The sequence below is a fragment of the Lytechinus pictus genome, chromosome 16 (genome assembly GCF_037042905.1).
Source record: "Lytechinus pictus isolate F3 Inbred chromosome 16, Lp3.0, whole genome shotgun sequence".
Taxonomy (NCBI): domain Eukaryota; kingdom Metazoa; phylum Echinodermata; class Echinoidea; order Temnopleuroida; family Toxopneustidae; genus Lytechinus; species Lytechinus pictus.
The window spans coordinates 13871875-13883662 of record NC_087260.1 but is presented as its reverse complement, the minus strand read 5'-3'; the positions used below and the strand labels follow the sequence as shown (position 1 = coordinate 13883662).

General features: G+C 37.7%; 1 protein-coding gene across 1 annotated transcript; it reads left to right on the top strand.

The window, feature by feature from the left end:
* Positions 1-3455: 3455 nt before the first annotated feature.
* On the top strand, positions 3456-8094 carry LOC129278648 (hepatic sodium/bile acid cotransporter-like). The gene is made up of 2 exons (XM_054914793.2): positions 3456-3826; positions 5876-8094. Exon 2 carries the CDS (start codon positions 5884-5886, stop codon positions 7336-7338), a length of 1455 nt encoding a protein of 484 aa, XP_054770768.2. The 5' UTR covers positions 3456-3826; positions 5876-5883; the 3' UTR covers positions 7339-8094.
* Positions 8095-11788: the final 3694 nt, after the last annotated feature.

Genomic DNA, 11788 nt, shown 5'->3' with positions numbered 1-11788 from the left:
CAGATTTCGGTAGACAGAAGCCCCTTTCGCCCACCTCTTCGAGAGATGTTCGGACATTTGGTGATGTAAAAAATGAAGATTTAACCTCGAGCTCGATGTTGAAATCGTCCTTTGGAATATTCTCTACTGGTATAAATGGGGTACATTGATCTGTTAGCTCCATGTTGAGTGGAAGGACTCGCTTGGATATCTTCTTTTCAGAATCGTTCACTTCTATTTCCTCATACAATCAGATCACATTTCCACATCTACATTCCTGTCCCATGCACAGACCCTCCAATAAACTATAGATACATCATTCCTCACTTAGAATTTTGAAAAATATAATACCTGGATCACTGAAAAGTCTTCTTATTTGGTATATATAAATATCCAGATCCGACGCTTTCGTTTATCATATACGACATAACATGCAACCGATATAAATGCGATGTGTACATTGCCATATGCTCCAGCTCCAGAATATCAAATAATGCAGCATTTTCGTATAATCATGATAATGGCAACAACCGAAACCGATAGAAAGATGATTTTTTTTAGTTCATGAACATAATTGTAATTATGATAACAAGTTAATGTTGTCTTTACCGATGGCGTATTGGGTTCAACTGATTTGAGGGGAGTACATCATGGTGTATGGGGCAATAGTTGCGAGATAACGAAGTGGGCGAGCAGAAAATTGACCTTATAGAATGAAAATCATGTTGTATTATAATAATATGATATATGTTATCATCTCTAACCGCTTTTCCTTTCATTTTCTTCCTTTTATCATTTTCATTTTTATCTTGGTCCAGGAACTGTGAAGGGGCATTAACCCCCGGTTGCATGTGTTCGACATAATGTTGGACATTTGAGTTTGTAACACAGTTCAACTCGCAATATTGATTTTAAGACATATACGGAATCTATGCTCAATAAGTATTTCCGTAGTTGTTTCCTGATTTTAATACAAAGATTCGAGTAATTTTTTCATCATGCTATTGTATCAACATCGAAACTACTTCATCCTGTTCTTGGCAAACACATAAGTTTCTCAATAGGTACTTAGTCTGCTATGCAGACTCTGAATGGCTCGTGAGCTGGGATCTCAGCGCGCAAAGCGCGCTGCTGCTGGTTTGCGAAACCACCCTGAAAGGGCGAGCGAAGCGAGCCACATCTGCAGCTACAGTACACCTAATCTGCTATGCAGACTCCTTGAATCAGTTGTGGTACACACACTGCAGATGTGGGTCTACATTGTAGACTAATAGGTACTGGCGATCTTTTTTTTCGTGCTTTATTTGTTTCATATGTTGGTATTTTTTAATGTATGAGTTAATGGTTAAAAAGAGAGACCTGTAAAATTAATGTAGAGAACACGCTGTTTAAGCTCCCACACAAAGGACTCAATAAGCAAACGAATAAATGAATGAATGAATGAATGAATGAATGAGTGAGTGAGTGAGTGAGTGAGTGATATAGAGAGAGGGATTGAGTGAATTAGTGAATGAGTGAGTGAATGAATGAATGAATGGATGGATGAATGAATGAATGAATGAATAAACGACGAACGAACGAACGGAAGGGCGGACGAATGAACGAACGAATGAATGAACGACGAACGAACGAACGGACGGAAGGACGGATGAATGAACGATCGAACGAATGAATGAGTGAGTGAGTGAATGAATGAATGAATTAATACAATAAATCGATGGATGGATAGATGGCTGAATGGACAAATGAATGAATTTATCTGTTTGATAAATCAAATGATAAATAAATGAATAAATGAATAAATAAATATAAATAAATAAATGAACGAATTAATCAATCAATTAGTCAACTAATAAACAAATACATTTAATGAATAAATAAATAATTCCATTAATTTATAGGGCCTACATTTTCGTCAGATTATTTATCTGCTAATTATGTATCGTACAGGGCATGGATGGGGGCATGGCTTCACAATGGAGTTACCTGTGCACGCCTTTGAAATATATTAGAATACATTATGTCTACAACCCTTATACCCCACATGTCCCATCTAAAAGTTTTTGCATCCGGTTGTTAACCTTTAGAGCTCCCTCTTAAAAAAAATTGTTCAAAATGTTTATTAAAAAAAACCCCGTTAATTCCATTTACCATCGTGTGTGATTGAACATAGACAACATGCATCAAATCTCAATGTTCACTGTTAGAAAATTTCTACTTAAATGAAACAAAAACTCGAGAACACCTGTGATCTTACATGCATTTGTGTAAAATTACAGGAAATTGGTATTTGGTGTTTGTAATCTTACAAATTTATTGTAATAAAACCCTTTCCCTTTTTTTTTAACGGGGGCCGCGAAACGGTTTTGAAAAAGGGGAAGCTGACCATGCAAAAAAAATAAAAATAAGATGGTCATTTTCAATTTTCTGTACACGGGCTTCAGCCCCTACAGCCCCCTCCCGTATCCGTGGCCCCTGTAAAACAGACCTGATCTGTAAATTTGTAGAAAATATTTCCTGTTATAACAATCTACAGGATGATTTGGTAATTTATTTCTGTAAAATCTGTGTTTTAACTTTTCTTCTGTATTTAAATCTTTCTGGGGTTTTTTAACAGTGTAGATGTGGTATAATGTAATTGGTCCTTGCACTTTATGACTTTACCAAATAGCAATTGACATAAAACCGTGTTAATTACCTCTCATTTAACTCGTTGGACAAACCGTAATTAGCAAAACATATTATAAATTTCAAATTAAGGGTTGTTCGAGTAATTACTAAACATTCTTCGTTGAATCAAATATAAGAGGAATGCCGGTGATTTGGGGGTATTGGCTTGATGAGTACCATTGCATGATCATATGATGTTTTTTTATATTTCATTTTCAACAAAACATAAACCAAGTAAATACAATCGAAACATTTGTTGACAAAAAATGTACTAAAAGTAGCGATGATGAGCACTAATTGAGAGTCACGCCTTTAGAACAAAATCATTGGATTTCTTAGAGGGATTTTACTACTTTATGATAATAAATTCTTGTACGATAAAGAGAAGGGACCGACTACTTAAATGTGGTGCCGAATAACTACATTTTGTTCTTGTAAGGTAAATCCAATAATTGTTTTTAGAATTGCTCTCTTTAACATGTGAGTGCAATGAGCTTGGAAAATAAGCATTGGGAGAGCAGAATATGTTAATGTACTTCAATATCAACATAATTATAACCCGTTTATATAAGACAGGTTGGTTCCGGATTTCTTACAATTACCTGTGTCCATCCCAAAATTTCAGGTGGACCCCCCTAAATCTTTTGGCTTCCGCCGCCAACATGGCCAATGGGTGGATAGCAAAGGCAGGATAGTTTTGTCTGGCCTTCTGCAGGTTTATCTGAAAATCTCAGGTTTTAAAACCCATTCCATTAATATTACGTTCCAGCGACACCCTTGGATTCGAAACCTCTTTTGTATTCCGCATCCTTGAAAATTAGGCTGTTTCGGAGCAACCAAAGTCAGGAAGAACTACTGCAAGCCATTAATCTTATAAGAGGTGTTATCTCTCTGTCTTCTTCAAATAATTACCATCATAAAGATTGGAATACACAATCTTCTTTATCGGGAAACAACGATCTTTCTTTGAAGAGAAACTTGAAGAAAGGTAAATATCTGGGATAATAAAATGCTCTATCAAAATTTGGTGGTATGGAGAAACGGTGGTCGGAATATATGGCATACTTGACACCTGAAAGACAAAAAGAAAACTTTTTCTGTGATTTTGCATTTTGCTCTTGGGTGCCAACAACTTAAGTCAACTTTAGTCACAGCTCAAGAGTGTGACCTTAATAAGGTAAGTCTCATTGATTTTTCTAATTTGAAATCATTTTAATTTTGTTTTACATTTCAAATTTGACTGGATTACCTGGTCTTATGTATTGTACAAACTTTTTTTCAAGCAGTATTCGACACTTTACAATTCAAAATTTATCTTTTGAGTTTAGTCGATAAAGTAAAATACTTTTCATGACGTGAATGATTTATTTTCAAAGCCATCTAAACCAAGCCAGAATTTGGCATATCGTTAATTTACTTTCGGTGCTGGAATGTAATCTGGCGTTGTTTCGCAAAGTCAAGATATACGTCATTAACAATCGTATAACAACTGGAATGTGAAGTTCTCACAATAATCTATATTCATCTAGGCATAAGGTTAATATGAAAATATGGCAAAGTGTCCTATTCCATAGTTCAGTGGTGAAACGAGGAAAATATTTCCAGGGGTCTAAATTTTGTTACGATGTGCTATTTTAGATAAAATATGCGAGAGAGTAAAAATATTGGTGAATTTTAAATCAGTAATCAATTATTTGATAGCTTTGGTGTATAACGAGTCAAATAAGTCGGGTATCAAAGGTAAGTCGTTCAAAATCATGATCAGTAGCGTACGAAGGGGGGGGGGGGTTATAGGTGTTCACCTCCCTTTGATAATAATGATAATAGACAGTTCTTGTATGGCGCATATCACATTATGAATAACGTCTCTTTGCGCTTCTAAAGGACTTGGATATTATTATCCTGGCTGTAGCTCAAGCAGCCTTCCAGCGCTCAGTGCATTTCCCATTCACCTCACCTGGGTTGAGTGCAGCACAATGTGGATAAATTTCTTGCTGAAGGAAACTACCCCATAGCTGGGATTTAAACCCACGACCCTCTGTTTCAAAGACTAACCCACTGGGCCACAACGCTCCACATAATTTTTTTTTAATATCATACCCCCCATAAGAATTCACCCCCCTATATTTATGTTGAAGACCTTTTTTTTTTTAATCAACTTTTCATTCAGCTTGAAACCCGCCTCCCCCCCCCCTTAAAAATCATGCGTACGCTACTGTTCATGATGATGATGATGTAACGACTCTGCAAAAAGATATCACGTTTGTAAAACTTTGAGGGCAGCAGCCCCCTCCCGTATAGTCCAATACTATTCAATTCAATTCAATTCATTTATTTATTCAACCATCAAAAGGATAAAAACAGTACAATATACAGTATTAACAAAGTATCAGAAAAAAAATAGATGGTTCGGAGACCCCGGAGAAGCGATGCTTATAAAAGGGGTCACCACGATACATTAATACATTACAAATAACAAAATTAAAATTTAAAGAGTAAAAATCTTAGATCAAAATTAAGTGAAACACTCCTGCAGCAAAAAAAGAAGAAGAAAAAGGATGGGGTTAAGGGGGGGAAGCACTAAAGTAAGATGTGAGATTACATGCATGCCATCAATAAACGGAAAATAACATTTTCCTGCATAAAAATGTAAATCTTGATAAGGTAGAACTATTTTTTATATCATTTGGAATTTCATTCCATAGTTTGGGAAAGTAAGTCTTAAATGAATTAAATTAATTTCAGACTATGCTAATGTCTGAAATCTAACGTCACCGAGATGACATAAGATGTTTATCGCATTTTGAGTTTCTGAATGTACATAGTTTAGAAAAGTGTCTTGCACAACTGCACAGGCGTTATGGGGACATAATAGACATGTGAAAGATAAACACCAAGGTATTTTTTAGCCTTGTTGCCGTCTTCTGAAGTCATATAATTGTCGTCCTTTCCTTGTTCTATATATCTTTGTTACACACCTGTTACCATCCCAGCCCCCATCCATACAAGCCAATAATATGTTATCTTCATATTGAAAAAGATAAATTAGCATTCCGTAAAGGACTTAAGTTCTCACTGAGTCTGGATTTCCACCCTGGACATTTGGAATCAGTCGGTATGTCGACGGAAAATCTAGTTATGTCAGAAGATAAATAATTTTGTAAATGGAATGTATATCTAGGTTTGACCTTGACTTTTCTCCTCTTCCATATCTATTGTCTTGTAGGTATCATCATGACTGGAAATTACATCTTTATCATATTGATGTTCGCAACGTTTTCTTACGTTGAGGGTCAGGACATCTCCACATCACGTTTCAACTTCTCGTACGGCTCAGATGAATTCCTGGCCATTTATCAAGAACAAAAGTTGCCTTTGACCATCACCGTCACCGATATGGATCCAGCCATAACAACAGGGTTTCTGCAACTGCGAAGGGCAGATCCTGAGATATTTGACGTCCAAGGGGTTACGAACGTCAGCATCCCATCTCTCGGAAATGCACCAGTCAATGTCTCGACATCCATCAAGGGATTGTTCTTTGGGATCAGTACGCTACAGATATACTACACAGGCGATGCAGAAGATGAATTGGTAGGTTCTTATGTCGTCAAGGTGTCAACGATCCCGACCATTCTGACACCCGTCTTCAGCTATCTGACTCTCATATGGCTAATCATCTCCTACATCATGATGGGCAGCAAGATCAAGGTGGGTGACATCTGGAGCATTTTGAAGAAGCCTTGGGTTCTTCTCCTGGCTATGGTATGCCAGTTCTTTGTCATGCCAGCCCTGGCTTTCGGGTTGTCCAAGGCTTTCAGTCTGGACAACACTGCAGCCTTGGGTTTGATCATGGTGGGATCCTGTCCCGGTGGGTGGCTCAGTAACATCTTCAGTCTTCTCCTCGACTGTGATTTCATCCTGAGTCTTATCATGACTCTCAGTTCCACCATCGTAGCCATGGGCATGATGCCTTTCAATCTTTGGCTCTATACTCGTACGTTCACTATTGGAGAAGAGAACCTCGAGACACCGTACTTTGATCTCTTCCTTCAAATCCTGTACCTGGTCATTCCCGTCGGTCTGAGCATGATCATTGCTCGATTCTCATCCAAATTCACGAAATACTGTGAGAAGTGCCTCAAGCCAGTTGCATCCATGTGCATCATTGTTGCAATCAGTGTCGGGACCCCCGCCCAGGTGCACCTCTACAAGAGTGCAAGCATCGAGGAGTACGCCGTATCGGCATTGCTCCCTCTCTTCGGCTGCATCGCCGGCTTGATCATATCCAAAATCCTCTGCATCAAGCGGAAGCAGGCCGTAACGGTTTCCTTAGAAACTGGTTCTCAAAACAGCCTTCTGGCGTTCACCATGCTGTCGCTTTTCTACCCAAGACCTGAAGCAGATCTTATAGGCAGAGTACCGTACATCATTGCTCTTCTTAGTCTCTGCGAGGGTATCGTTGTCTTTATCATCTACGTCCTTGCCCGGTATGTTTTCTGCAAAGAACGGTTCTCTAAAAAAGATGATGAAAGTGAAGAGATGTCTTCAGTGGAAAAGAAATCATCCGAGCCGGGAAAGAACGGTAAAGACGTTCCATTAGAGGCTATTGATCCTACTTCAATTGTGGTTGGGTTGGATACCAACACTGAAGAACATGGCCACGTCAATAAAGCTTTTAATCAGTGATTAATTCGTTAAATGTTAGTTGTTTGTGGAGGAAACAGTTCTTTTCAACAGCAGCCATGACCAAGCCTACAAGCCAGTGGCATATCCAGGCTGGGCACATCAATTCCCCACCCCCTTAAGAACAAGACAAATAATTTAGATATTTTTAGTCTACATATGCCCACTTGGAAATTCCTGGATATCCCCCACTACAACCACATTCCTATTTCTATCCAGAATTCATTGTTTTGTCGTTGGTCACCCTAATGCCATCCTGGGGAGTGTTTCATCAACATTTTCATCCGACAAGTTGTCAGATCTGACATATTTCTCTGATGTTGATTGGCTGAGAAGTACTGTTACTATGGTAACTGTCGGATAAAATGGGACTTGTCGGATAAAACGTCCGACAAGTCCTTTCATGAAACGCTCCCCTGACCAACTCAGTTTCAAACCCAATATACTTCAAAATAGACAAAGTGGTCTCGAAAAGTTCAAACTGCTGCCAATAATTTTCCCTTAAAAATGATGCACGTGAAAACTGTATCAAGCCATAATTATTTATAAAATTTTATTTTAAGGAAAAAGTACAAACACGAATAAATTTTATGCTGAATTATCAACATGAAGTTACCTACTACCGACCAATTCCGAAAAAGGACATTTCTGGGGGCAATTAACCCCCCCCCCCTGACTATTCTACCTATTTGTATATACACTTTTTTAATCACTTGTTTATGTAATCAACAGATTGTGAAATAAAACAAGAAGAGGACACATGTTAGGCTTTATCGAGATTCATTTCTTAATCACTGATTTCAATTTTAATCACGTCACTAGTTTTTAAGAGTTAGCTGCCGTGCAAGCAACAGCGTCGTCGTGTGATCATTGACATCATGATCACGATGATCATGTGACTTATTGCTGTGTACACCCGAGCTTCGATGTACAGAGAGAATGGTAACCATGGTAATAGAATCCCCTAGACGAGACGAATGCATATAACATTTTAACCACCCCCCAACAAAACGGCAAGTCCTTCCGTTCAGTTAATTTATCTTCAATATTTGTTTTGTCATTGAACTAGAAGCAGTGGCGTACCTAGGATTTTCCACAGGGGGGGGGGCAAAGCCGTCCGCCAAAAATTGTGACAAGCAAAAAAAAAAAAAAAGGTCTTCAATCATTCAATCACAAATGAAGGATTTCCTACCAGAAAAAAAATTGACAAGCAAAAGAAAAAAGCTCGACAGGGGGGGCAATAAAGGTCTTCAATCTCGTCAGGGGGGGGGGCAAAAAAGGTCTTTCAAGCCCGTCAGGGGGGCAGGGATACGTCCTTTGCATGGGTCGTTGCTCGTCAGGGGGGCAGACTGCCCCCTCTGCCCCCCCCCCCCTCCCCGTAGGTACGCTAGTGACTATAGAAGTAATATTTTGAACATGTCTTGTACTGTTTCTTCGATTATATTATTTTGTTGAACGGAAATAAATAGATCTAAAAAATCTAAAAATAAAAAAAAAATAAAAAATCCCCACCATCTCCTCTGTGATTTTTGAAGTCTAAATGCCAAATTTATTTAGATTTAGATTTATTCATTATTTCTCCTTTAGGATATTAAACTGGTAACTAGATGAGAAATTTACTATTGGGTTCACAAGGAGCAAATGCATGAATAAGCTGCAGCCGGGCGTAATAAGCCTACAAAAATTGATGGTGGCAAAGAATAGCGACGGAGTGTGATTGAAAAAAAAAATCTTAAAAGTTCCAAATGAGCAAAGCGAGCGAGGAAATTTTTGACCTTTTCCAAATCTAATTTTGTGATATATCTTTGACCTAATATTCAGGAAAAATCATATCTGACCTTTTGTTACTTTTCTTCCTTTTCTCCTTTCCATTTTTGTTCTTGAACATGAATCTTGAGGGAGTATGACAGCAAGTCCCACCCCCCCCCCCCAATCTGTACAATAGTGGTATTGAGTGCAGCTAGAGAGATGGTAACAGGGAGCTATTATGAGAGAAAAGCGCGAAAGTGTGCGACGAAACCGGAAATCATTAAAAAAGGCAGGAGATCGAAACTTCTGGTGAAAGTGAGAGAAAGCCGGAAAAATTGAGAGGTAGGCCTACTTGGACTCGCAAGAGAAATATTGAGAAAAGCGAAAATATCAAGAGAAAAGCGGAAAAATTGTAGAAAAGTGGCCGTGAAGCAACATATTTAACCAGTCTTTAAACAACAAAAATCGCGAAAATGCTTGATAGTTTATCAATGTGGCTCGTATTGAACAATATTTTGCTTTCAAGCATTTTCTTTATATAATGAGTGGAAAATATTAGTACCATCCTTTATCTAGCCGCGAATGAAGGGCGGCCTCACCGGGGGAGGGGAAATGACCCCCTTCCTTATGATGGGGGTTTTCAAGTAGGGAAAAGGGAGGTTAAGTTCAAGATTGTCCAAGTACTCATATTGATACAACCAAGGCAAAGGGTTTTTACGCTGATTTTGAGAGGCAAGGAACTCTGTTATTATTACTACCTGGTTATGGGAATGGGATTCGTATGAATAATTTTTTTTTCAATCTGCAATTTTCTCAAACTAGCCTACAATAATTTTAGGTGAATTTTTTAAATATTGGGGTTTTTTTAATTATTTTTTTTAAAGACGGGGTTCTTCCTAGATGGCGCTATAAAAGAAGATTCATGGTCGAAGATTGATGGCCCAAGCATTGATAAGAGAACTGATTAAAATGTTTTATTCTAAAATATTAGATAAAAACATGAAAGCTCGGCGGGGTTATTCATAAGGTCAGGGGCGGATCCAGGATTTTCCCAAGGGGGGGGGCATATTTTCCCGGGAAAAAATTTGACAAGCAAAATAAAAAGGGAGTTTTAACCAAAAATTAAGAGTATTTTTATTCATTGGTTTTTTTTTGTTTTTTTCCCCCGGGGGGCCACTTCCATTGACGAGTGGATACCATGCGCGACCATGGGGTCTAGAAATGCACCCTAAACGCGTATTTTCCATATTCTGAAAATGCACCCCTTAACAAGTATTGGCGAGTGAAACCTTACCCTTAAAGGTCAATTCCACCCCAGCAAAATGTTGATTTGAATAAATAGAGAAAAATCAAACTGGTAAAACACTGAAAATTTCATCAAAATCGGATGTAAAATAAGAAAGTTATAGCATTTTAAAGTTTCGCTTATTTTTCACACAACAGTGATATGCACAACTCAGTGACATGCAAATGAGTCAGTCGATGATGTCCATCACTCACTGTTTCTTTTGTTTTTTATAGTTTGAATTATACAATATTTCAGTCTTTACAGATATGACCATAGGGACCGACTTGACTGAATCATTATACAGTCCGTATCATAAAAAAGTTTACACTTAGAAAAAATCCTGTAAAATTATACATTTGTAATATCCTGAAGATTTTTCCACATTTTAAGATTGGTACAGATCCATTTAAGCAAATGACAATATAACTGTTGAAAAATATTTCCGCTTGAGTAAGCGCCACTTACTTTTGAAAAGTTAGTGAAAAATGATTTGCGCAGAACTTTGAAATAGTTATGCGAATGTTAATCATGAAGAACACATTGAATTTAGCTAGTAAAATTGATTTGAAGAGATCTTTTACCTTTTTAAACTTGTTTCCTTGCCCAAAACACTTCGAAGAGTGTATTGCACCCCATCCTGACTCCCCCACATACCGAGGCCATCGTGACGATATTTGCTTACACTGAGCTGTGATTTACATGAAATGGCTTAGGCTTGATTTTCATTTTGTTAATCATTTTCAAGCTTGGGAAAAGTGTGGAGAAACAAGTATTAATGAAAAATAAAATGTAAACCCACTTTAAATGATAAAAACTTAGAGGAGATGTCTGATAAAAACTTTTGTTCAGATTCAGTATGTCCTCAGATACAGCTGGCGCAAAAAGGGTAGAGGTTGTGCTTACTAAGTGTTGAAATTTCACTTTGGGTGGCAAAAATGCTTGAATGTATCCGTTTTATTTCAACTGACCAAAAGTGCAAGGGAAATGTATGAGAAATGTTTCGCAGGGTAAGTTTGATTTCTCCCTTACCCCTTGACACAGAATGAAAACGAGCATTTCTGCGCAAACAGATTTCTGCGAGCTTTACAAAAATGGACAGTGCTCACTCAAGTGTAACATTCTGTCAAAACTTTTACTTTCATTGGATAGATGAGACCCAAACCCAAGATTATATGTCAAAAATTACCCACATGTTGTACATTATTTAATTCCCACGGCTTTTTCAAAGTGTAAACTTTTTTTATACGCACTGTAGTATAAAGCAATGCTAATATCACATGTTCAGGGAGGAATAGATCACTGTTTCAATCGACAATGGGGAGAAAATTATAATATTTCACATTTCATATGATAAAATACAAAAGAAATAGTGAGTGGATGATATCATCAGTCTCCTCATTTGCATACCAACCAAGA